Source organism: Dasypus novemcinctus, chromosome 13 (genome assembly GCF_030445035.2).
Source record: "Dasypus novemcinctus isolate mDasNov1 chromosome 13, mDasNov1.1.hap2, whole genome shotgun sequence".
Lineage (NCBI taxonomy): Eukaryota > Metazoa > Chordata > Mammalia > Cingulata > Dasypodidae > Dasypus > Dasypus novemcinctus.
This window is the reverse complement of record NC_080685.1, coordinates 111,464,755-111,492,504: the sequence shown is the minus strand read 5'-3', so window position 1 is coordinate 111,492,504 and position 27,750 is coordinate 111,464,755. Positions and strand designations below refer to the sequence as shown.

Genomic DNA, 27,750 nt, shown 5'->3' with positions numbered 1-27,750 from the left:
ATGGCAGTATTCCCCCAAACTGATCTATCAAAATCTCAGCTGGCTCGTTTGCAGAAATTGACAGATGCCGAAATTCACATGAAAATGCACGGGACCCAGATTAGCCAAAATGATCTTGGAACAAGGAGCAAAGTAGGAAGACGCACACTTTCTGATTTCAAAACGTGTTACAAAACGACCCTGACCAAGACTATCCGGGTCCTTCAGGGGAAGCCGGCGGGTCCCCGGGCGGCGGCTGTGCGCGCGGTCGCCATGGCTACCGAGCCCGCGGGGGCCGCGCAGGCAGGCAGTGTCCTAAAGCGGGAGGCACAGAAACCCCGCCCACAGCTGCGCTGCCGCTGTTCCCCGAGCCCGAGAAAGTGGGAACGCAGCAGCGGGTTATTGACACAGAAGCGAGATGAAGACGTTGTGGTGAAGCGCCACCGTGGTGCCACGGCTGGGTGGTGGCTGGGCGAGACGCGACGCGGGCGCCCGACCTTTTCGCGGCCTCAGCAGCCGCCCCCGGGGGGCGAGGCGGCTTCCCCGCGGCAGGCTTCTCCTCAGCCGGCGCCCGGGGGACGAGGCGGCTTCCGGGCAGCAGCTTCTCCTCACGCGGCGCCCGGGGGACGAGGCGGCTTCCGGGCGGCAGCTTCTCCTCACGCGGCGCCCGGGGGGACGAGGCGGCTTCCGGGCAGCAGCTTCTCCTCACGCGGCGCCCGGGGGGACGAGGCGGCTTCCGGGCAGCAGCTTCTCCTCACGCGGCGCCCGGGGGGACGAGGCGGCTTCCGGGCAGCAGCTTCTCCTCACGCGGCGCCCGGGGGGACGAGGCGGCTTCCGGGCAGCAGCTTCTCCTCAGCCGGCGCCCGGGGGGACGAGGCGGCTTCCCCGCGGCAGGCTTCTCCTCAGCCGGCGCCCGGGGGGACGAGGCGGCTTCCGGGCGGCAGCTTCTCCTCAGCCGGCGCCCGGGGGACGAGGCGGCTTCCGGGCGGCAGCTTCTCCTCACGCGGCGCCCGGGGACGAGGCGGCTTCCGGGCAGCAGCTTCTCCTCAGCCGGCGCCCGGGGGACGAGGCGGCTTCCGGGCAGCAGCTTCTCCTCAGCCGGCGCCCGGGGGACGAGGCGGCTTCCGGGCGGCAGCTTCTCCTCACGCGGCGCCCGGGGACGAGGCGGCTTCCGGGCAGCAGCTTCTCCTCACGCGGCGCCCGGGGGACGAGGCGGCTTCCGGGCGGCAGCTTCTCCTCACGCGGCGCCCGGGGGGACGAGGCGGCTTCCGGGCAGCAGCTTCTCCTCAGCCGGCGCCCGGGGGGACGAGGCGGCTTCCGGGCAGCAGCTTCTCCTCAGCCGGCGCCCGGGGGGACGAGGCGGCTTCCGGGCAGCAGCTTCTCCTCACGCGGCGCCCGGGGGGACGAGGCGGCTTCCCCGCGGCAGGCTTCTCCTCACGCGGCGCCCGGGGGACGAGGCGGCTTCCGGGCGGCAGCTTCTCCTCAGCCGGCGCCCGGGGGACGAGGCGGCTTCCCCGCGGCAGGCTTCTCCTCAGCCGGCGCCCGGGGGGACGAGGCGGCTTCCGGGCGGCAGCTTCTCCTCACGCGGTGCCCGGGGGGACGAGGCGGCTTCCGGGCGGCAGCTTCTCCTCAGCCGGCGCCCGGGGGGACGAGGCGGCTTGCGGGCGGCAGCTTCTCCTCAGCCGGCGCCCGGGGGACGAGGCGTCTTCCGGGCGGCAGCTTCTCCTCACGCGGCGCCCGGGGGGACGAGGCGGCTTCCGGGCGGCAGCTTCTCCTCAGCCGGCGCCCGGGGGACGAGGCGGCTTCCCCGCGGCAGGCTTCTCCTCAGCCGGCGCCCGGGGGACGAGGCGGCTTCCCCGCGGCAGGCTTCTCCTCAGCCGGCGCCCGGGGGGACGAGGCGGCTTCCGGGCGGCAGCTTCTCCTCACGCGGTGCCCGGGGGGACGAGGCGGCTTCCGGGCGGCAGCTTCTCCTCAGCCGGCGCCCGGGGGGACGAGGCGGCTTGCGGGCGGCAGCTTCTCCTCAGCCGGCGCCCGGGGGACGAGGCGTCTTCCGGGCGGCAGCTTCTCCTCACGCGGCGCCCGGGGGGACGAGGCGGCTTCCGGGCGGCAGCTTCTCCTCACGCGGTGCCCGGGGGGACGAGGCGGCTTCCGGGCAGCAGCTTCTCCTCACGCGGCGCCCGGGGGACGAGGCGGCTTCCGGGCAGCAGCTTCTCCTCACGCGGCGCCCGGGGGACGAGGCGGCTTCCGGGCGGCAGCTTCTCCTCAGCCGGCGCCCGGGGGATGAGGCGGCTTCCCCGCGGCAGGCTTCTCCTCAGCCGGCGCCCGGGGGACGAGGCGGCTTCCCCGCGGCAGGCTTCTCCTCAGCCGGCGCCCGGGGGGACGAGGCGGCTTCCGGGCGGCAGCTTCTCCTCACGCGGTGCCCGGGGGGACGAGGCGGCTTCCGGGCGGCAGCTTCTCCTCAGCCGGCGCCCGGGGGGACGAGGCGGCTTCCGGGCGGCAGGCTTCTCCTCAGCCGGCGCCCGGGGGGACGAGGCGGCTTCCGGGCAGCAGCTTCTCCTCAGCCGGCGCCCGGGGGACGAGGCGGCTTCCGGGCGGCAGCTTCTCCTCAGCCGGCGCCCGGGGGGACGAGGCGGCTTCCGGGCGGCAGCTTCTCCTCACGCGGCGCCCGGGGGACGAGGCGGCTTCCGGGCGGCAGCTTCTCCTCACGCGGCGCCCGGGGGACGAGGCGGCTTCCGGGCAGCAGCTTCTCCTCAGCCGGCGCCCGGGGGGACGAGGCGGCTTCCGGGCGGCAGCTTCTCCTCACGCGGCGCCCGGGGGACGAGGCGGCTTCCGGGGGGCCGAGCCCTCGCCGCCCTGCTTGGCCCTGTCTGTCTGGTAGATCTGCCCGCACGCACACCCCGTTCCTCCCTTGCATCTCTTTCTAACAACTGACAAGCAACGGATGTTTTCTGAGTTTTAAAGAAAGTACTTGGAAGAAAATTTGGAAAAGACTGAAAAGTTTTAAGTAGTAAAATAAAAATAATTTACCCATCATGCTAAATCGCAGACGTGAAGACATCCCTGCACATATTTGTTTGAACATTGTGGCATGGTTATTGGTTTTACCTCACTTTTCCCATCAGTTTGCAGTTAAAAACACGGTAATACCAAGTGGCCCTCTTTCCTTCCCCCGCCTCCGTCAGTGTGGCACTACCGCAAAGGCTGTTCCACCCCACCAAGGCGGTGCCTTTTGCCCACTCAGCCTTTTTTTTTTTTAAAGGAGGTACCAGGGATCAACCTTGTACGTGGGAAGCAGGTGCTCAGCCACTTAAATTATTAGGTTGGGGCAAAAGGAATTATGATTTTGGACCATGAATTTTAAATAATAACTAGGCTCAAACACGTCATATTTACTTTCATTTGTTTAAGTGTTTTTATAAAAAAACAAAGATCTAAATGGCACAACTTCTTCCCAGCACAGTTACATTTTCGTTACATCAATTACAGTACAATTACAACCAATAAATCAAGGGTGGGGGAGGGCTTCTTACTCAAACTTAAAAAAAGGCCCACTTCAAGCAAATTTTAAAAATACTTTAAAAAAAAACTTTCAGAGTAATTGCCAACACGACTGTCATATATTGGCATTTCATTTCCTGCCATCTAAGCAATGCAGACACAGGTAGTGCTGATGTTGTAGAATTTGAGAGAAGTTCAATTATTTGAGTATAGAGAGGCCAGGACTCAGGAATGATTTTGAGAAGGAAAAATGGTTTATTGACGGCCGGCCGGACTCGGGAACTTCTGTTTGAATCCCGAGCCCTGAACAAGATTTTCAAACGTCTTTTATACAGAGAGGAAAGGCCAAATGGTCCCTTTGTTTCAGTTCTCAATAGGCTTCAATTAGCATATATCTTCCACATCTTAGGTAAGCTTTTAGCATGGACTCCAGACATTCTAGATAAGCCTTTAGCATATTTGGTTTTTGCATTTCCCCTAAATACTTAAAGTTTATAGCCCTTGCATTGTTAAACATTTCCTGGGACTGGAGCCTGTTGCCATTTTCCCTAAGGGCAGGACTGCAGCCTCTTACGGTTCCACACTCACAAGTCAAACAGCTTAGTTATCTCTGAAGAGACAAAGAGCCTTCCACCCATAGCCCACATCACTGAGAAATAAAGTATCCCAGTACAAGGAATACAAATGAGGTAATTTACAACAATGCAGAAGTAAGTTACTCTGTAAACACTTGCCTCCCACCCACCCAACTGGCTCTTTTTTATTTTTTCCATGCTTGTGCAGCAACTCCTTAAGTAGCATTTTAAAAAATTATTTATGTTAAAAGGCTCTTGGGTGGCATTTCAAAGCCCTCTGCAGTCACCTTCTACTTCTTGCAAAGGTCTGATGGGTGTTAGGATGTCCAGCAGTCTGTCCCTCCCCCACATCAGCCTGGGCTACACCTAGATTCTGTGCACTACAAGGGTGGGGTGTGAAGTCTTGATTTACACCTCTCACCACGTCAAAAGAAAGAGTTCATTAGTCAGAAGTGTCCTGTTCAAATCACAATCCAGTGCAAACCTAATCACAAATTGCATCTGGTACTTTTAGCATCTGCATAAATTCAACATGGTAACTAACCCTCACAGCATTCCAGGGCAGAAGAGGGTCAAGTACAATAAATAAGTATCAGCTGTAAGTGGCCACAAAGAAGAAAATCACCTTGCCAACACTGTCAGAATGTTTCGCCTTCAGCATTCCCTCCGGTTGAGAAGCATTATAAAAGGAGGCGTCAGCTTGATCTAGTTTTCCATTATATTCACTAAAGACATCACCTTAATAAAGTTAATAAAGAAAGATGAGCTACAAAGTTAAATAAATTCAATTCAATTCCCCAAACAATTGTTTCTATCTATGACACTCGGTTGAGAAAGGCTCGTGACTCTATAAAGGTAGGAGAATGGGGAACTAAGACTTTAGGCCTTAAATTATGTTGGTGTTTCTAAAGAAAAGATTTTATGTAATTATAAGACAAAGTGTAGTGAACTGTACAGCTGTTGTAATAATGACCTATTTCTATATAAAATAAAATTGTATGGATTATGTGTGAATTATTTTGTATCTGAGACACCAGTTCCTTTCCCAAATATAAAAGTTTTCTTGTGTTTTTCTGTGAGTGTGCATTTTGTAATAAAGGAAATAATTTGTAAAAAAAAATTTTTTTTGAATTATGTTGGAAGAATTTTTCCTGGTCCCCCACAAGCAGCTACTGTAATGAAACAGGAAAAAACACAGAGCTGATGGCTTAGCTATTTGCTTAAAAAACGAGGCTTCCTTAGTGAAGCACCTGATAAATTTAGGTGGTTGGATTACAGTGGATAATCCACTTTATAGACAAAACACACATAAAAACTCGCGACTTTTTCCGTCCCCAATCACTGCATGCTGAGACACAAAATGAGTTTTATGGCAAAGGATCCTTAATCCCCAGAGACGCTTCGGCTTGTGGTGCTTTTTAAAGGCCTCTCTGCCCTGCCCTGCCCAGTACCAGGGGTCAAAGGAGGGGTGTATAAAAACAGCGGCTTTGGGAGAAGCCCCCATGGTACAGCGCTGCAGGCCACTAGGATGTGAACAGGAGACACCTACCCAGTGAGACCTTTACACAGGCAACTTAAATCTAATCTTGATAAAGAAAACCAAACGTTTATTTACACCAAAGAATTCCAACACTGGATCTTCCACATATGAAGGACAAAGTATTACATATATACACACAGCAAGGGGTGGCAGGGCTGCAACCAGAGAGTTGATAGTTTTCCTACAATTATGGGTCTATTTTCTTTATTTTTATTTTTTAAAGGATTTTTTGTTTATTTCTCCGCCAACCCCCCCACCCCCCACCCCCAGTATGCTCTCTGTGTCCATTTGCTGTGTGTTCTGTGTCTGCTTGCATTCTTGTCAGCGGCACTGGGAATCTGTGTCTCTTTTTGTTGCGTTGTTGTAGAATTTGAGAGAAGTTCAATTACTTGAGTGTAGAGAGGCCAGGACTCAGGAATGATTTTGAGAAGGAAAAATGGTTTATTGACGGCTGGCTGGACTCGGGAACTTTCTGTTTGAATCCCGAGCCCCGAACAAGACTTTTTAGTCCCTTTTATACAGAGAGGAAAGGCCAAATGGTCTTTTTGTTTCAGTTCTCAATAGGCTTGAATTAGCATATATTTCCACATCTTAGTAAGCTTTTAGCATGGACCTCAGGCATTCGATAAGCTTTTAGCATATTTGCTTTGCATTTCCCCTGAATACTTAAAGTTTATAGACCTTGCATTGTTAAACTGTCTCCTGCTCACCAAGGGCAGGACTGCAGCCTTTCATCATCCCACACCCACAAGTCACAGATAGTTTAGGTTATCTCTGAAGAGACAAAGAGCCTGCCACCCATAGCCCACATCAGCGTCACCTTGCTGCATCAGTTCTCCTTGTGTGCAGCGCCACTCCTGGGCAGGCTGCACTTTTTTTGTGCGGGGCGGCTCTCCTTGCAGGATGCACTCCTTGCACGTGGGGCTCCCCTGCGTGGCACAGCACTCCTTGCGCGCATCAGCACTGCGCGTGGGCCAGCTCACCACACGGGTCAGGAGGCCCGGGGCTTGAACCCTCGACCTCCTCTATGGTAGGTGGATGCTCTATCAGTTGAGCCGAATCCACTTCCCAGGTTTACTTTCAGTTTCATTGGAGAAGGTGGCCCTGCTCCTGCCCCTCAGATGAAACTTACATGACTGAGGCGGCAGGCCTTCTCGCTGGGTGCCAGGCAAAGAGAGGAGGAAAGGAAGGTAGAATGCTTACAATGAAACTCAGTGTGGCCACCTCTCCCACCAGCTCTTCAAGAGTTGTAGCATGAAACCTGTACAGACAATGTTTGTTTCTTTTGTAAAAATCAAGAACGAATGCCCAGTAACTAACTGAATTCAAAATGGCCAAGTCAAAGAAAACTGAACACGATTCTGCCGTCCCTCCTACCATCAATAGAGCACAGCGTGTTGGGAGATAAAAGGGGGAGATGACAAGAGAAGGAGTCTGGGATGGAAGGAATTAAAATTTTAAACTAAACTTTAAAATTAAAAATTACAAGTAAGTTGGAATAGGGTTAGGTCAAAAAGACATGATTCCTAATGAACAGAGGTTGTTAGGACTGCTCTGCAATTTGGATAGATTTTCAACATCTCAGTGTAAGTAAAACAGGTTTCTGCTAGATTCACCAGGATGACCCATGGAAACACTCTTGGAGTAAAGTGGTGTAAGTGAGTAGTGTTACACTGCTCTCTTAGGTCAGGCCCTCTCTTCCTCCTTTCCTTCCCACATCTCTTGAGAAGCTGCATTTTGGTAATCTCTGGAGAAAAGCCTGAGATACAAACCCCCAAACTGTGGGCTGGTGGGGGAGCAATGGTGGGAATGCAAAGAAATCTCCACCCACACACAGCAGCCAGGATGGGGGCTGGTTCAGTTTTGTTATTTTTTTTTTTAAGATTTATTTTATTTATTCCCCCCCCCAGTTCCCCCCATTGTCCGCTCTCTGTGTCCATTCATTGTGTGTTCTTCTGTGTCTGCTTCTATTCTCATTAGGCAGCTCTGGGAACCGATCCTGGGAGCTTCCGGAGTGGGAGAGAGGTGATTACTCTCTTGTGCCACCTCAGCTCCCTGTTCTTCTTAATAAAACCTTCTTATTTTCTCTCCTCTGTATCTCTTGTTGTGTCATCTTGCTGTGCCAGCTCTCTGCATCCACTGGCACTCCTGCGTGGGCCGCATTCCCACATTGGCCAGTAGTCCGTGTGGGCCAGCTCACCGCGTCGGCCAGCTTGCCCTCACCAGGAGGTCCTGGGCATCGAACGCTGGACCTCCCATATGGTAGACAGGAGCCCAATTGGTTGAGCCACATTCATTTCTCCAGTTTTGTTATTAAGTGGTGAGGAACTGAATTTGAAAGGGGAGAAAAAAATTTGAGAAATAGTCTATCTGCAGGTAAGTTTTCAGGGAATCCCCTGAGTTGTAAAAAGTTCAAGTTAAAAAAAAAAGGGTAAAAAAGGAAATCAGCCTATTATAATTTTTGTTTTGTGACTGAACTATAAATCCATAAGCTGTGGTTCAGACACAGTGCTTCTGAAGTGTTTCACTCCCCCCTCCCCCCGCCGGGTGCAGGCTGCACCAAGGAGTGGGGTGGGCGCCCGTCTCTGTTCAGGCATCAGGGCACAGAAGAGGCCATTATCGCTAAGCAGCAGCGGCAGCTGGACAGGCACCCCGGGGGGTGGGCAGCAGCCACTGCCAGAGTCCACGGGTGAGGGGTTGGCACTGAAGACCCCTGCCATCGTCTTGGCCCTGCTGACAGGTGCACTGCCCCGTCATGCTAGATGAGCACGTCCAAACCTGGTCCTTCACAACGTGTAGAGACGGGTGCTCCACGGCCTCTCTTGCAATGAGCCATGACCAGTGGTTATATCACAACAGCTTGTCCAGAAACTCCAAGGCCTCAGGGTTGACAAGGTGCTGGTTTTCACTGTGGACAAAGCGTTCCCATTGTTAAGATATCATTGACAAAACACAACTTTATTAATCAAAATAGGAACCGTTACAATCAACACATTTTTGCTAATGAGAAATAAGTTTGTTTATGCCTGTAGTGTAAAAATTCACTCTGGGTTTCCACAAACTCTTGGAAAGCATTTTCTGCATCCTGCTGGTTGTGGAAGTATTTTCCCAGCAAAAAGTTGCCGAGAGGGAAGTGGATTTGGCTCAATGGATAGAGCATCGCCTACCACATGGGAGGTCCAAGGTTCAAACCGCAGGCCTCCTGACCCGTGTGATGAGCTGGCCCATGCGCAGTGCTGATGCGTGCAAGGACTGCCGTGCCATGCAGAGGTATCGCTCACATAGGAGAGCCCCACACGCAAGGAGTGCACCCCATAAGGAGAGACACCCCACACGAAAAAAGTGCAGCCTGCCCAGGAGTGGCGCCGCACACATGGAGAGCTGATGCAGCAAGATGATGCAACAGAAAGAGGCACAGATTCCGGGTGCGGCTGACAAGAATACAGGCGGACACAGAAGAACACACAGTGAATAAGCACAGAGAGCAGACAACTGGGGGGGGGGGGGGAGTTGGGGGGAAGGGGGAGAGAAATAAATAAAAAATAAATCTTTTAAAAAAAAAGTTGTCGAGGTGCTTGAAGAAAGTGGTAGTTGGGTGGAGAGAGGTCAGGTGAATATGGCAGATGAGGCAAGAGTTCGTAGCCCAATTTGTTCAACTTTTGAAGCACTGGTTGTGTGACACGTGGCCAGGTGTTGTCGTGGAGACGAATTGGGCCCTTTCTGTTGACCAGTGCTGGCTGTAGGCTTTGCAGTCTTCAGTGCATCTCATCCATTTCCTGAGCATACTTCTCAGATGTAATGGTTTCACCAGGATTCAGAAAGCTGCAGTGGACCAGACCTGCAGCAGATCGCCAAATAGTGCCCATGACCTTTTTTTGGTGCAAGTCTGGCTTTGGAAAGTGCTTTGGAGCTTCTTCTCAGTTCAACCACTGAGCTGGCCGTTTGCCGCTTGTTGTATAAAATCCACTTCTCGTCACACTTCACAATCCAACCAATAAATGGTTCGTTGTTGTTGCATAGAAAAAGAGGAGATGACACTCCAAAACAATGATATTTTTGATATTCTGTCAGCTCATGAGGCGCCCGCTTACCAAGCTTTTTCACCTTTCTGATTTGCCTCAAATGCTAAATGACTGTAGAATGGTCGATGTTGAGTTCTTCCACAACTTCTTGTGTAGTTTAGGAGGATCAGCTTTGCTGATTGCTCTCAACTGGTTAATGTCAACTTCCCACGGCCGGCCACTACGCTCCTCATCTTCAAGGCTCCCATCTCTGTTGCAAAACGTCTTGAACCACCACTGCACTGTACGTTCATTAGCGGCTCCTGGGCAAATGTGTTGACGTTGCGAGTTGTCTCTACTGCTTTACAACCCATTTTGAACTCAAATAAAATCTCTCGAATTTGCTTTTTGTCTAACATCATTTCCATAGTCTAAAATAAATATAAAATAAACAGAAAGTAATAATCCATTAGCAAAAACAAAACAAAACAAAACGTAAAGTGAGAAATGCACGTTGTATAACATAAGCACATTTATTAAAAAATGTATTCCAATATCAAACGGCAAATTTCAGCACTGTAAAACCGCAGTTCCTTTCGCACCACCCGACTACATCCGCTCCTGTCTTCTCCCCTTCGGTTGTAGGGGAGGCAGGAGTAGAGAGGCTTTTCCTCCCTATGCCACTGGGGTTCCCTTCCTCTGCGAAACAAAGTGGAGGGTAATGCTGGGCACCTTGAAGGAGGCACATGTGCAGAGGCTTCCCAACTCCCAAGGGCTTTTCCAGCACAGGGCAGCATTACCATGCCAGGGTACACTGGTCATGATAATAGGACGCTGGCATCACTCAGTCTAAGCTCTAGAAGCTGCTGAGAATGCATAAGCCCAAAGCACAGACAGCTCTGAACTGAGCAAAGGCTGTCACAGCACTTAAACTAAAAAAAACTTACACATTTATGGTTTGAGAGTGGATGCTTATTTTTGTTGAATTCCAAATGAAAGGTTTTTAACATTTTTCCTTAAGGGCTGTAACACATGTATACATTTAAATACCCCTGTTTTAAAATAAAACACATTTATTTCATATAGAAGGAAAAAAAAAGAGACCGTGTGTTGTCAGCATAAATATAGACCTATAGATTAATGGGATGGAATTGAGAACCCAGAAATAAATCCTTACATTTATGGTCAATTGATTTTGACAAGGGTGTCCAGTCGGTCCAATGGAGAACAAATGGTGTTTTCAACAAACGGTGCTAGGACAACTGCATATCCACATGCCAAAGAATGAAGTTGGATCCCTTCCTTACACATGCACAAAAACGAACTCAAAATGGATCTTAAACTAAAAGAAAGAGGTAAAACTATAGAAAAGCTCTTAGAAAATAATACAGGAGTAAATCTTCATGACCTTGGATTAGGCAAAGACTTGTTATATATGACATTAAAAGCACAAATGAAAAAGGAAGATATAAATAAGTTGGACTATATCAACATGAAAGGATGCCATCTAAGGATGCCATCAAGAAACTAAAAGGACAACCCACAGAATGATAGAAAACATTTGAAAAATCATGTATCTGATAAGGGACTTGGTATCTAAAACATATAAAGAACTCTTAAAACTCAATAATAAAAAGTCAAACAACCTAATTAAACAATGGGCCAGGGTTCTGAATAGACTTTCTCAAAGAAGATAGACAATGACCAATAAACATGGGAAAACATGATGAACATCATCAGCTATCAGGGAACTGTAAATCAAAACCATGAGATATCACTAGGATGGCTACAATAAAAGAGACAGCTAACACGTGTTGGTGAGGATGTGGAGAAATTTTAACCCCCTGGGAACCAAACCCGGGACCTCCCCTGTGGGAGGTGGACGCTCAGCTACTTGAGCCACGTCTGCTCCTCTGATGGAACAATATTTGTCTGTAGAACGGAATGAAGTACTGATTCATACTACAACATGGATGAACCTTGAAAACATTATGCTAAGTGAAAAAAAAGTCACAAAAGACCAAATATTGTATGATTTCATATACATGCAATGTCCAAAATTGGCAACAAATCTATAGTGACAGAAATCAGGAAAGCATTGCCCAGGGCTTGGATGGGAGGGAATTGGGGAATTGGGAGGATGATAGCTAAAGAACACAATTTATTTTATGGGTGGTGAAATGATTGTGATGATGAATGTGTGACTCTCTGAATATGCTAAAAACCATTGAATTGTATACTGTAAATGGATGAAGTATATGGTATGTGAATTTGTGAATTATGTCAGTAAAGGTGTCATATCTCTATGCATGATACTATTTACACCCATCACATTGTTAAAAAGTTACAAACTTGACACACCAAGTGTTGTGGAAGAGTGGATCAGCAAGAACCCTTATTCACTATTGGTGAATATACATTGGTACAATCACACTGGGAAACTGATACTGTCTAGTAAACTTGAATGTATGCATGGCATGACTGAAGACCAAACTATTTCACTGCTAATTATATATCCTAGATCAGTGGTCTTTAAATCTTTTAGCTTCGATGCTCCTCAAAGTAATTGGGAAAATTATACTCATCCCACCTCCCCTGGTCCTCTCCCCTCCTACATTTAAAAAGTGACAGCTAAAAAGTTGAAATCGTTACAGTGATGACATTTATTACACATTGTAAATTATTGGCATTTAAAATTAAGATGTATATTACTCTTTTTTAATAAATAAGAGAAGATGTAGCTAATATATCTACTAGCTACACATAAATTTAAGTGTAAGCTTTTTAAAAAAGGTTTTATTTATTCTCCCCACCCCTCATCGTTTGTATTTGCTGTGTCTGTTTTTGTATGCTGGTCTTCTTTTTTTTAGGAAACACCAGGAACTGAACCTGGGACCTCCCATGTGGGAGAGAGGGGCCTAATTGCTTGAGCCACCTCCACTCCTGGCTTTGTTGTTCTCATTATGTTTTCCTCTGTGTGTCTCTTGCACATGTTGTTGTATCATCTCGCTGCGTCAACTCACCACACCAGCTCGTTTTTTTTAGGAGGCACCAGGAACTGAATCTGACCTCTCATGTGGTAGGCAGGAGCTCAACCACTTGAGCCGCATCCACTTCCCTTAAGTGTAATCTTTACTTATTTTTATGTCCTCAATGGGTGAGTTTCCATCTTTCTGTCAAAGAGCTTTCCTGCTATTTTGAAAGGTTTCTTAAAAGTTCTGGGGACTGTTGATATGTGTCCTTGAGGCAAAAAATGTCTCCTATCCTAAGTTACATTTGTAAGAATGTTTTGTTGTAGAAAACCAGGTTTGTTCACCTAAAATTTGAGTGGTTGATATTTATCCACAAACCTTGTGATAATTTCTTCACCCAGACCTCTCTCATCAAGCTGTAATGAAACCAATCCATATAAAAGGACTGTGTCAATTCTTTAAAAACAAGGAAAAAAACTAAGAATCATTTCTTCCTTGCAATAATTTGTAAGCAATAATATGTTTTTTAAAACAAATTAGCATTAGAACACAAAAGAATCTCAATCTTTCTCAGTACTCCTTACCTTGGCTCACAAGGCCCTATGCGATTGGGTCCTTCTCTACCTCTGAAATTAAAAGTTAATTAATTATGACTTTCATTAATTAAAATACTGTGATGATAACGTATAAAGTTTGCCTTTAACAATTCAGTAACGTTAATTACATTTATGATATAGTGCTCCCATCACCACCATCCATTACCAAAATTTTTCATCACTCTGAACAGAAACTCTATACCCATTAAGCAGTAACTCCCCATTCCCCCTTGTCTTAGCTCCTGGTAACTATTTTTTTTTTTTAGTTCATTTTTTTTTCTTTTTTTTTTTTTGTCTTTATTTATTTTTTTAATATTACATTTAAAAAAATGAGGTCCCCATATACCCCCCACCACCCTCACCCCTCTCCTCCCCCCATAGCAACAATCTCCTCCATCATCATGAGACATTGGTAACTTCTAATCTACTTTCTGTCTCTATAAATTTGCTTATTTCAGAGATTTCATATAAATGGAATCAAATTTTTTGTTTCTTGTTTTGTTTTTTTTTCCCCCATAGCATAATGTTTCCAGATCATCCATGTTGTTGTATGCATGAGAACATCATTATTTTTTTATGCATGAATAATATTCCATTATATGTATGTATAAAACACATTTTGTTTGGGGTTAGTGTGCTCTTCTTTTTCTAATTCCTCAAGATGTAACATTAGGTCATTGATATGTGATAGTTCTTCCCTTTTAATGTAGGCTCTATAGGTATAAATTGCACTCCTAGCACTGCATTTGCTGCATTCCATAGTTTTGGAGTTTTGTTTTAGTTTTCATTCAGCTCTAATATTTTCTCACTTCCCTTGTAATTTTCTTCTTTAACACATTGTTTATTAAATAGCTTGTTCTTTAATTTTGACACATTTGTTGAATCTCCAGTTTTCCTTCTCTTATTGATTTCTAGCTTTATTCCTTTGCAGCCAGAGATGATACTTTGTATGACTTAAATCTTTTAAAAGTTATTGGGAATTGTTTAGTGGTTACAACTATGGTATATACTGGACAATGATCCATGTGCAACAGAGAAGAATGTATATTGTACTGTTGTTGGTGGATTGTTTTAGCATGCTTGTTGGTTTAGTTGCTTTATTTTATTGATTTCCTTATTGATTGGCTGTCTAGATGTTCTATCCATTATTTTTTTTAAACATTAAAAAAAAAAAGATTTATTTTTCTCCCCTTCCCAGCCCTCCCCCAGTTGTCTGTTCTCTGAATCCATTTGCTGTGTGTTCTTCGTCCACTTCTGTTGTTGTCAGCGGCACCGGAATCTGTGTCTCTTTTTGTTGCGTGATCTTGCTGCATCAGTTCTCCGTGTGTGTGGAACCATTCCTGGGCAGACCGCGCTTTCTTTCGCGCTGGGCGGCTCTTCCTTACGGGGCGCACTCCTTGTGCGTGGGGCTCCCTTACGTGGGGGACACCCCTGTGTGGCAGGGCACTTCTTGGGCACATCAGCACTGCGCATGGACCAGCTCCACACGGGTCAAGGAGGCCCCGCGGACCTCCCATGTGGTAGGCAGATGCCCTAACCACTGGGCCAAGTCCACTTCCCTAGATGTCCTATCCATTATTGAAAGTGGTGTTTTGTAGTCTCTTACTACTATTGAAGAAGTGTTTATTTCTCCCTTCAATTCCATTGATGTTTGCTTCATATATTTGGGAGCTTTCTTCTTAGGTGCATATAAGCTTATAATTGTTATATCTTCTTTACAAGTTGACCCTTTAACTAATATATAATTCCCTCCTTTGTGTCTTGCCACAGGTTTGACATGAACTCTATTTTGTCTGATATTAATACAGCCACCCAGCTCTATTTTAGGTATTATTTGTAGGGAATAGTTTTTCCATCCATTCACTTTCAATCTATTTGTCCTTAGTTGGATCATGCTTTTTTCAAAATCCATTCTGCCAACCTTCTCTATTTGTTTTTCTTCTGTTTTATATCTTTCTTGTACTTCATTTCCTTCATTACTGCATATTTTTGTGTTTAGTTGACCTTATATACCAAATCATTTTGAATCCCATCTCATTACCTTATGTATGGGCTTTTTAGATATTTTCTTCATGGTTATCATGAGAATTATATTAAACATCTTAAACTGATAATAATTTAGTTTCATATTCCAACTTAACTTCCATAACAAACATAAACTATGCCTCTATACCCCTCTGCCACCCCTTTTTATGTTATTCTTGTCAAAAATTGTATCTTTATATATCACATTCCTAATAACACAAATTTATAATTATGTTTTTGCATTTGTATTTTAAAACATGCAGGGAATAAAAAGTGGAGTTACAAACCAAAACTACAATAATACTGGCATTTATATTTACCCATGTAGTTACCTTTACTGAAGATCTTTACTTCTTCATACAACTTTGACTTACTGTCTGGTGTCCTTTCCTTTCATCTTGAAGAACTGCCTTTAACATTTCTTATAGGGCAAGTCTAGTGTAAACTCCCTCCTCTTTTGTTTGCCTGGGAATATTTCTTCCTCATTTTTGAAGGACAGTTTTACCAGATATAGAATTCTAGTTAGGTAAATTTTCCTTTCAGTCCTTTAAATATGTCATCGCATTGCCTTCTTGCCTCCATGGTACCTGATGAGAAATGTGCATTAAATCTTATGAGGATCCCTTGTATGTGATGGGTTCTCTTGCTACTTCCAGGATTCTGTGTCTTTGGGCTTCAACATTTGTCCTAATGTGTTTCAGTGTATGTGTCTTTGAGTTTATCCTCTTTGAAGTTCCTTGGACTTCTTGGATGTGTATATTTATGACTTTTGTCAAATTTGGGAAATTATTTTCTGGCCATTATTTCTTCAAATATTCTTTCTACGCCTTTCTCCTTCTCTTCTTCTGGGAATCCCACTATGCAAATGTGAGCACAAGTCATGGTGTTCCACAGGTCCCTTAGGCTGTGCTCACTTTTTTCATTCTGCTTTTTTTATTTCAGCTCCTCAGACATAATAATTTCAATTATCATACCTTCAACTTCACTGACTCTTTCTTTTCCTTGTTCAAATTTTCTGTTGAATCCCTGTAGTGAATTTTAAAAAAAAGATTTATTTCTCTCCCCCTTTCCCCCCATTGTCTGCTCTCTGTGTCAGTTTGCTCTGGTTTCTTCTGTGTCCGCTTGCATTCTTGTCAGCGACACCAGGAATCTGTGTCTCTTTTTGTTCTGTCATCTTGCTGTGTCAGATCCCCAGATACCCTTGCTGTGTCAGATCCCCAGTTGAGCCAAATCCACTTCTCTCTAGTGAATTTTTAATTTCAGTTATAATACTTTTCAGCTCCAGAATTTGTTTGATTCATTTTTTATTAATCTCTAATTCTATATTGAAGTATTCATTTCGTTCACATCCCATTTTCCTTTATTTCTTTGTCCATATTTTCCTTTAGCTTACTAAACATTAGATTGGGGGGAAGTGGACTTGGCCCAGTGGTTAGGGCGTCTGTCTACCACATGGGAGGTCCACAGTTCAAACCCCGGGCCTCCTTGACCCGTGTGGAGCTGGCCCATGCGCAGTGCGGATGCGCGCAAGGAATGCCGTGCCACGAAGGGCTGTCCCCCGCGTAGGGGAGTCCCACGCACAAGGAGTGCGCCCCGTAACGAGAGCTGCCCAGCACGAAAGAAAGTGTAGCCTGCTTAGGAATGGCGCCGCACACACGAAGAGCGGATGCAACAAGACGACACACAAAAAGAAACACAGATTCCCCTGCTGCTGATGAGGATGGAGGTGGTCATGGAGGGACATGCAGTGAATGGACACAGAGAGCAGACAACTGGGTGTGGGGAAAGGGGAGAGAAATAAATAAAAAATAAATCTTAAAAAAAAAGCCTACTAACTGCCGTACTCAACAATTGTGTAGCTCCAAAAAATTAAAAAAAAACACACATTAGATTGGGGAGCAGATGTGGCTCAAGCGGGTGAGTGCCTGCTTCCTAGATAGGAGGGCCCAGGTTCAGTCCCCGATACCTCCTAAAAACAAACAAACAAGCAAACAAACAAGCAAGCAAGCAAAAAAACTTACTCAGGGGAGCCAGTGTGGCTCAGCGGCTGAGCTCTGGCTCCCCACATACGAGGTCCTAGTTCAATCCCAGCCCTGGTACCTCAAAACAAAACCAACATTAAAACAGTTGGCTTAAAATCTTTGACTGATATTCACAATGTCTGGACTTCCTTGGGGATATTAATTTTGTTTCTTGGAATGGGCCAACTTTTTCTGTTTCTTTGTTGAAACTTTGGACATTTAAGCATTTAACCCAAATGTTAACTCCTTCCCCGGGGTTTGCTGTTTTTGTTTTTGCTTTGGATTATTTAGGTTGTAGAAGTCTGTTTGGTGATTTTCCAAACTACTTTTGTGAAGACTATACCCTGACATGGGTGTTCCCTGAAGTCTCGGCTCCTTTAGCTTGCATCCAGCTAGTGTTATGACAGAGATCTCCTTGCATGCCAGGAGCTAAACAGGCGAGCAAACAAGAACAAGAGCCTAAATAACCAAACCTCTTCCAGTTTACAGATAGGCCCTGTGCTGAGGCTGCCCTTCAGCACTTGGTCGACCTTCCACTGAACCTAAAGAATAGCCGGAGATGAAATTTTAAGGTTCTCTCGGGTGGTTCTGAGCATGTATCTTACCCTGGGTGTGCATTGGCTTTCTAAATTCCCCCCATAGAAACAGGCACGCTAAATGGCCCCCTTTCCTAAGGAAACTCTCCACAGGCCGTCCTCTTGGGCTCCAGGTGCTCTGTTGTGTATCTCAACCATAATCTTTCACCTCAGGCAACTGTGGTTTGATCATTTCTTTATAGTATTTCATGGCCATACCTGTCATTTCTCCATCTGGAGTGAGTTCTGGGACAGGCAAAACAGAAACAAGCCCCTTTCATCGGTCCTTCAAGAGGACACAGGAAAGTTGGGACAGACATAAATACACCCCAATCTGCAAATAAGGTACTCTGCTCCCTTCAGGATCAGGTACCATGTACACACACAGCACAGGCTCCCGTCTTACAGGACTGAGCCAAGCTGGGGAGGGCTTGGGGAAGGGGCTAGCAAAAGCCCCACAATACTTTCCTATCTTTCTTTTTTTTTAAAGATTTATTTTATTTCTCTCTCTGTCTGCTCTCTGTCAGTTCACTGCATGTTCTTCTGTATCTGCTTGTATTCTTGTCATGTAGCACCAGGAAACTGTTTTGCATTTTTTGTTGCATCATCTTGCTGTGTCAGCTCTCCGTGTGCGCGGCGCCACTCCTGGGCGGGCTGCACTTTTTTCACATGGGGCAGCTCTCCTTGCGGGGCACACTCCTTGCGTGTGGGGTACCCCTATGTGGGGGACACCCCTGTGTGGCAGGGTACTTCTTGCATGTGGCAGCACTGCACATGGGCCAGCTCGTCACACGGATCAGGAGGCCCTGGGTTTGAACCTTGGACCTACCATGTGGTAGGCAGATGCTCTATCAGTTGAGCCACAACCACTTCCCCATATCATTTTTATTTTTTGAAATTAAAAAAAAACATTTATTTTTTATTTATTTGTCTCCCGCCCCCCCCCCCCCCACCGTCATTCACTCTCTGTGTCCCTTTGCTGTGTGTTCTTCTATGTCTGCTTGCATTATCCGGCAGCACTGAGAAACTGTGTCTCTTTTTTGTTGCATCATCTTGCTCTGTCAGCTCTCGTGTGTGCGGCGCCACTCCTGTGTGGGCTGTGCTTTTTCACGCGGGGCAGCTTTCCTTAAGGGGTGCATTCCTTGTGCGTGGGGCATCTCTACGCTCATGCTCTATCAGTTGAGCCACAGCCACTTCCCCCTATCATTTTTAAATTCTATTTTTCTTGATTCAGTGTTCATTTTGTTGTTGTAAATCTTTGATGGATTTTCAGGGTTCTGAGAAATCTGGGTTTTGGCAGTTTCTGCTTGTGTTTGATATTTCTATGGGAGGACAGGATTTTGGACCTTCTTGGTTTCAATCTTGCTAATGTCAGTCTATTGTGAGGATTAATTTTCTCTAAGCCCAGAGGACAGAAAGGTGTGAAAATGAAAACAGTGACTCTGTGTGTGTGTGACTGGATAAGCAGATTTCTCAGGGGGAGAGCTAGATTTCAGTTCATGCAAGAGATGAAGTCACCATTCACAGGAGAAATATGTATTTTTTTATCCCCCCTGACCCTGTGGCTTATTTGCATGCTGTCTGCTCTGTGTCCATTCGCTGAGCATTCTTCTGTGACTGTATTTATTCTTTATTTATTTCCCTCCCCGCTTGTGGCTTGCTTGTTGTCTGCTCTCTGTGTCCATTTGCTGTGCGCTCTTCTGTGTTTTTGCGTTACCTTGCTGAGTCAGCTCTCCGCCGTCCTTGTGGGCCGTCAGCTCTCCGTGGACGGAGGCCAGCCTGCCTTCACAAGGAGGCCCCGGGCGGCGAACCCAGGGCCCCCCACATGGTAGACGTGGTAGACGGGGGCCCAGCTGGTGGAGCTCAGCCGCGTCCCAGCAGAGGTATTTTTGATAGTCTGGAATGAGGGTGCAGGCAGGGCTGCGCTCCTCCAGGCTCTCTTCCAGCTTCTGGGGCAGCTCTGCTCAGTTCCTTGGCCTGGGGGGCACCACTCCAGCCTCTGCCTCCAGGGTCCCTTGCCTCCTCCTCTTCTCTCATTCTTTTTTTAAAGGTATCCAATGGGCTTGAAACAACACAACGATTTCAAATCAGTTAAACAATTAAGTTCATCATTTAAAAAAACACGAATAAGTTCTGTTTCCCATTTGGGACCACTTTCAAGTATACAATTCAGTGGTATTAAGTTCACAGTGTTATGTTCCTGTCACCACCTCTATTACCAATACTTTTTCATCTCCCCAAACAGAAACTCTGTACATATTAACCATTAACTCCCCATTCCTCTTGCCCCCAACCCTCAACCTCGAATCCACTTTTCTGTCTCTGAGTTTGCACTGAACAAGATCGTATTTAACAGTCAGAAATGATGATGGATTTAAACATGACTGAAAACGCCAGGACATTTCTCCCTTCAAAATGTGGAGCCTTAGTGCCAATTAGTTTTACATTCTTGAGGTCTTTTACTGTTGTACCTTTTTCTTTTTGTCATTAGGTCATGTAAATTGCTCTGTAAATTGTGGTAGTGGTACCAGGAAATAAAAAATTAAGGATTTTTAACTTTAGAAAAATGTAGAGACTAAATTTCCTTGCCTTAAATATAGGTCAGCATTAATGACTGCTTCTAACCAATTGAATGCAGCGGAAAAAATAGATAAATGGGCCTCCCCAAAATTAAAAACTTTTGCGCTTCAAAGGAGTTTGTCAAGAAAGTGAAAAGGCAGCCCACTCAATGGGAGAAAATATTTGGAAACCATTATCTGATAAAGGCCTAATATCCAGCATATATAAAGAAATTCCACATTTTGAAAATAAAAAGACAACCATTCAAAAAATTTGAATAGACACTTTTCCAAAGAGGAAATGCAAATGGTTAAAAAGCACATGAAAAGATACTCAACATCATTAGCTATTAGGGAAATGCTAATCAAAACTAATGAGATATCACTTTACATCTATTAGACTGGCAGCTATTAAAAACACAGAGGACTCAAGTGCTGGAGAGGATGTGGAGGAACGGGAACCCTCATCCACTGCTGGTGGGAATGTAGAATTGTGCAGCCACTGTGGAGGATGGTTTGGCGGTTCCTCAGGGAGCTGAAGAGAGAACTGCCATATGATCCAGCAATCCCACCACTAGGTATATGCTCAGAAGAATTGAAAGCAGGGACATGAACAGATAGATGCACACCAATGTTCGTAGCAGCTTTATTCACTATTGCCAAAAGTTAGAAGCAATCCAAGTGTCCATCAACAAATGAATGGATAAGCAAATTGTGGTATAAACATAACAATGGAATATTATTCAGCTGTACGAAGAAATGAAGTGTTGACACAGGGGACAACATGGATGAAGCTTGAAGACTTTATGTTGAGTGAAGTAAGCCAGTCACTGAAGGGCAAATACTACATGACCTCACTGAGATGATCTAAGCAAACTGAGCAGACTCACAGAGTAAGAATCTGGAAGATAGGTTATCAGGAGACAGAAAGGGAGTAGAGTGTGGTGAGTTGATGCTCAAAATGGGCAAAACCTGTGATAAGGAGGAAGGAAGTGGCTGGACAGAGGATGGGGGTGACAGTGGTGCAGGGCTGTGAGTGGGGTTGAGGTGCTGGAATGCGAGCGTGAGCAGGTGCAGGGGGTTGGACTCTCCATGGAACCGAGGGGAGGGCTGGGGGAAGGAGCAGGTGAACTCTGGAGACTCGTAGGTTTGTGGCTAACGCTGCCATGGTGGGAATGCTCTTTTGGCAAATATGGCAGGGGAGGGTTACTGGTGCAGGGCATCAGGGGTGGGGCATGTGTGAGAAAGGGTGCACCTGGTGCAGGCTTCTATGGAGTATGAAAGTGTCCAGTTTGTCATAGGGGGTTATGTCAGTGGGTGGAGACCCACACAATAAACAAGAAAATATTAAGCTCCCATCCTAGGAGATTGGTTATGCTCTCAAATAGAGGCACAAGAGTCTCTCAAGAACATAGGCAGTGCCTAATAAAAGAAGGCAGACCAATGTGTAAATCCCTCAGAATTAATGCATGTAACTATAAACCTTATTCTTCAAAACTTGCAACTTAGTGGTTAAAATGGGTTCTGAGGCGGAGGGAAGGGAAGAATGGATCTAACATGGGGCATTTTCAGGGCTTTGGAATTGTTCTGCATAATCTTGCAATGACAGATACAGGCCATTATGCATTTTGTCAGAACCTATAAAAGTGTATGGTACAGAATGTAAACCATAATGTAAACCACTGACCATGGTTAGTGGCAATGCTCCAATATTTGTTTATCAATTGTAACAGATGTACCACACTCATGTAAGATGTTAATAATAGGGTAAAATGTGAGAGAGGGAGGGTATTGGGTATATGGGAATTCCCTATATTTTCCATGTGGCTTTTCTGTAACCTAAAGCTTCTTTGAAAATAAAGTGAAAAAAAAAAATAGGACACAGGGGAGCATATGGAAGAAATTGTCACTGTACATAAACAATAACATATTTTATGGGGATGAAAGACACAATGCAAAAAATTGTTTTTATTTTCTATTATTTTTTAAATTTTATTTTATACTCTATTTTGGTTTTTTAAATTATTTTTATTTTTTGACTGTTTTTTGGGGGGTTTTGGATTGCATAAGAGTCACAACTGTGCAGGGAGGATCACTAGTATGGAGTGTCATCGTGGGTGGTGTGTGGGGAGGGGGCACCTGGGGCACGCCTCTATGGAATATGGATTGTTCAAGTGGTCACGGGGTGTTGTCTCAGTGGGTGGAGACCTGCACAATAACCGAAAGAACATTGAGTTCCCATCCTGGGGATCCTGCTACATTCTTCCACAGAGTGGCAAGAATCTCTAGAGTACATGGGCAGTGCCTAGCAAAGGAGGACAGACCAATATGCCACTGCTTTGATACTGATGCTCGAATTTAACCTTGCTCCTGTGAAATTGAAACTTAGCCTAGTATTATTTGTTGCCTAAGACTTACCTCCTGAAAGCCTCTTTGTTCTCAAATGTGGCCTCTATAAGTCAAACTCAGCATATACTTTCTCCCTAGTGTGGGACATGACTCCTGGGGGAGTGGGGTAGCCTCCCTGGCATCGAGGGATTATTACCAAGCACAAACTAGTGATGCATTTGGAAAAAGATCTTGACCAAAAGGGAGAAATATTAAACACAAATGAGTTTTTATGGCTAAGAGATTACAGAGTAAATTGGGAGTTTATTCCAGAGGTTATGCTTATGTACATCTTAGGAGGATCTCACTCACTGCCACAATAAACAGTCTCTCAAGCAGGGCGACTCCTGAGGGCTCTAGAGACATCTGGACACTATAGGCAGGGAAGACAACCCCAGGAATTTGGCACACTGTCAGTGGGATTTACCGAGGAATATATATGATAACCTATTCCTCTTATGTATCAGAGTTGGATTCATTTATAATTTTCCTACACATGGTTCTAATGCCCTATTTATTTGAACCTATAATTAGCACTATACCCATAAAATGTGTGTTCCAGAGACTTAAATCTTCTGGTTGTTCATTGCCATTTGAGCCATGAATCTCAGCAGAGTTGCAGCCAACATCTACTCTCCAATTCATCAGACTCACCCAGGACAACTAGCAAAAGGATGATGATGGACAACACCTATCCCTAAAAACGGAGAGTATCTACAACTGCAAGGAAGACAGTTCCATCCATCTGCTCCATGGGATCTAAGTCTCCTCTCAATCAGAAGCAGAGGGGGCATCACCATCCCCAAATCCTCAAGATTGAGGAATGTATAAACTTAAGGGGGCAATGCAACTATGGACTAAAGTAAACATTATTATTCTAGTACTGGAAGAACTTGTAATTTTGATGTAAAGGCAGTGGTCACCAGAGGTTCCAGGGGAGGGAGAAGGAAGAATAGGTGTAACGTGGGGCATTTTTGGGACACTGGCTTGGCTTTGCAGGACATTGCAATAATGGATACAGACCATTATACATTTTGTCAAAACCTGTGAAATTGTGTGGTGCAAAGTATAAACCGTAATGTAAACTATAGACCATGGTAAGTAGCAATGCTTCAATATTTGTTCATCAATTGTAACAAATGTATCACACTAATGAAAGATGTTGTTAATGAGAAAAAGTGTGAGAGGGGAGGGAACGAGGAATATAGGAATCCCCTTATATTTTCGATGTAACATTTATGTAAACTAAAGCTTCTTTTAAAAAAACTTTCTAGTGCAGCAGAAGTGATTCATTATTGGTTTCTGAGAAATGTCATAAATGATGATACAGCTTCACCTGGCTCATGCTTTTGGGACTTTCAGCCTTGGCACCCAGCCACCACGCTCTCCGGAAGCCAAGGAGCCATGCAAGCTGTGCCAGGCACGGCCCTAGCTGAAGCCAGCACCAACTGCCACACAGGAGCTGCCAAGCCTTCAGGTAATCCCAGATCTCGGCTATCACACAGCCCCAGCTGATGCTGAGTGGAGCAGAGGTGAGATGTTCTGCCAAGCCCCGCCCAAATCGCAGACTTGAGGAAAATAAATGTTGTTCTTTTTTTTTTTACATTGTTAAGTTTGGGGGCATTTTTGTTATTCAGTAATAGAAATTTTATATAGCTATTTTTTTTCCTTAGGTTTTTTTTCTGTTTCACTGTTACTATAGAATTTTACCCCAATGTTTTATATATTTTAAACTTTGAATATCTTTTATTAATTACCCTATTGTAGTTCTTTGCAACAGAATTATGTATATAAATTTAAATTTCAAAATTTAAAAGCTAGTCACCCATACGATTCTCAGTGTTAAATTTAATTTGGATTGAGTTAAAAATAACAATTATTTTTTCAATTTAATTCAGTTATCTGTGGATGAATAGAACATAATAATGGAACGAGACAAGGTTCAAATAGTTCTATTATTATTTTATATTTTCATAGATGTATTGTAACATGTTCATGTTTATATAAATAAAATAATAGAAGGAATTTTATTACCACAATGTCTTCAAGTCTTTAACTTCTCTTGAGTTATATGTTAAAAATCACATAGTGCACTATTAAAAAAATTATTTTCAATGATCTCTCAGCTGATAATTCCATTAATTTCTTTAAAATTTTATTGATGGCAAAGAGTGAGACACCACCTGGGTTGCAAAAGGGTTCATTACCTAGTAATTAGCAATATTCTTTTCTCAAGTTCTGGGGAGTACACCAGAGAAGCTTTATACATATTATCAAATGATTATTAATAGGAATTGTGATTCCTTCACTTAGACACACCCTGTTTAACCCAACTGATTCAGGAATGATTGAGAAATTTTAAATCTTCTAAATTTTAATAAACCCTTGGTGTTACAATATTTTAAAAATCATTTTTATCTTATGTGGTTTAAACATTTTTGTCAAAACCTTGCAGGCGGGAGCGGGCGTGGCTCAGGCGGTTAACTGCCGGCTCCCCACGCGGGAGGCCCCCGCTTCAGTGCCCGGTGCCTCCTGAAAAACCAAAAAGCAAACAACAAGCGAACAAAGGGAAAACCAACTCGGAGCCGATGAGACTCATAGTGGAGCGCCAGCTTCCCACATACAAGGTCCTGTGTTCAATCCCTGCCGCAGTACCTCAAAAAATTAAAAAACAAAAACCAACATAAAAATAAATACATAAAAATAAAAATAAGCCTTGGGGCTGTGGAGTCCTGGATCCAGCCCCTTCACCAGCTTGCAGGATCCCACTGTTCAATTATCACGAGCTTCAGGAGGCCATCCGACGCCACGCTGGGGACCTGAACTACGCCAGGGACACTGGCAAATACCACAAGCCGCGGTTTCTTCCTGCGAGCTGCTGTGAGCCACTTCCGCTGCCCGGTGTGGCGAAAGCCGCTGCCAGGGGCTGTGGCGCTAGCTGCCCATCCTCTGCACGTGCTGCTGCTGGTAAACTGAGGAAAGCTGTGGGCGTGTCTAACCCTTCCCGGCGGCCCTGGCGAGGAGGGGCGAGGTGCGCGCGCAGCAGGCCCTGCCGCGGGCCCTGCTTGACTCGGCGTGGGCTGCGTGCTCTGTTTCAGGAAGAGCACGGAATCACGCTTCTGAAATATGATCTACCATTTACTGAAGACCTGCACGCGGGAAGAAATGAGGGCCCAAGCGCCCGGAGGCCAGAGCCTCTGAATTCACCAGGGTGTGCTTCCACCCCAGGCCACCCGGGAGCCCCCGCCGCCCCAGGCCCGCGGCAGGGGGCCTTGCGCCCCGGCGGCAAGCTTCCGAGGCCAGCACGCCTGCGAACGCACCCAGAGACACGTTTGAAGATACGGGAAGTGACACTATTCCCTTAGAAGAACGAACGTGGTAAAGGGGCTATGGTGGTTGTTGAAGACTGTAGGACATTGAAGGTATTTTTTATTAGTTGAATTTTTAACTTTTAAACTATGTAACATCGTTGTGTTGATTTTATGACGGGGCTGGACATTTATTTTATTAGAGAACTTCTCTAATAAAACATAAGCATGCTTGTTTATAGAACAAGCATGCATAAAATACAGGGCTCCTGTAGTCCAGCCTATTATTAACACCGTGCATTGGTGTGGTGCGTTTGTAGCAAATGATGAAAGCACACTTTTAAACTGTACTATTCACTGTAGTTCATGGCTTAACTTACAGTTTACTGTTTGTGTTATGCAATTCCACGGATTTGGGGCTGATTTATTTTTAGTATACAGTGTTCATTTTAATTTTGTTCTATGTACTGTAAGTATACATTTGACACACTATTGTTTTTGGTTATATTTCACAATTAACTAAACATAATAATTAGCATAAGAGAAATGGATTTCATTTATGCTATGTTTCATGATAAATATTAATATAAAAGAAACTTTTTAAATTCAAATTTCATTTTGTGCAGCAAATATCTGCTCGTACACTAAAATTAGAGGGTCAAATCCTCTAGCAGCGAGGGTCTTAGGCCTGTGACAGACGCTGTGTGCAGAAAGGCTTTTGAGGTCGCCGCTGGTGTTGAAGCATCGGGCTGTTGGGACATAGGGCTGGGTTTGAGGAGGACTGCTGGATTGCTCTAGATGTCCACACCTGCAGCTCTGTGCCCACCCAGGTGGGGAGGAAAAGGCATGAAGCCTCATCAGTCTTTCTGGGCACCGAGACAGTCTTGAGCTGCCCATCTCGGATTGCTGCACACGCTGCGGCTCTGTCCCTACCCCTGGGAGGGGAGGAGGGTGGGAGAAGCACCATCAGTTCCTGGGGCAAAGCAGGCAGCCGTCAGCCTCCACAGCTCACAGCACCAACTACATCCTTGGCTCCTACTCACAAACAGCAAGGGAGAAAGCCCTCAACTACAGAGAGGAACTGTGCCCAGAAGAAATACATCTAATAAGCCAGATGCCAAGACGCCTACAAAACTTACAGTCCACACCAAGAAAGAAGAAGCTATGGCCCAGTCAAAGGAACAAGATCAACTGCCAGATGACATAAAGGAGTTGAGACCACTAATCACAGATGTTCAAACAAATCTTCTTAATAAATTCAATGAGATGGCTACAGAGATTAAGAATATTAAGAAGACATTGGATGAGCAAAAGAAGAATTTGAAAGCATTCATTGAAAAATAGCTAATCTATATGATCATATACCTACAATGTCCCGAAAAATGTACAACAAACCTGCTAGAGCTAATAAATTATTTCAGCAGAGTGGCAAGATACAAGATTAATATGCAAAAATCAGTGGTGTTTCTCTACACTAGTAACATGCAATCTGAGGAGGAAGTCAGGGAAAAAATTCCATTTACAATAGTGACTAAAAGAATCAAATATTTAGGATGTAAAGCACTTATATTCAGAAAACTATGATGCATTGCTAAAAGAAATTTTTAAAAAGGCCTAAATAAATGGAAGAACATTCCATGCTCATAGATTGGAAGACTAAATATTGTTAAATGTCAGTTCTACCCAAATGAATATACAGATTCAATGCAATCCC

General features: G+C 45.4%; 1 protein-coding gene across 1 annotated transcript; it reads left to right on the top strand.

Annotated features, from left to right (window-relative positions):
• Positions 1 to 26,093, top strand: LOC131280824 (collagen, type I, alpha 1a-like). Its single transcript, XM_058309340.1, has 3 exons — positions 1 to 2,853; positions 24,091 to 24,205; positions 25,483 to 26,093. The coding sequence occupies exons 1-3, from the start codon at positions 1 to 3 to the stop codon at positions 26,091 to 26,093; spliced, it is 3,579 nt and encodes a 1,192-aa protein (XP_058165323.1).
• The last annotated feature ends 1,657 nt before the right edge of the window (positions 26,094 to 27,750 follow it).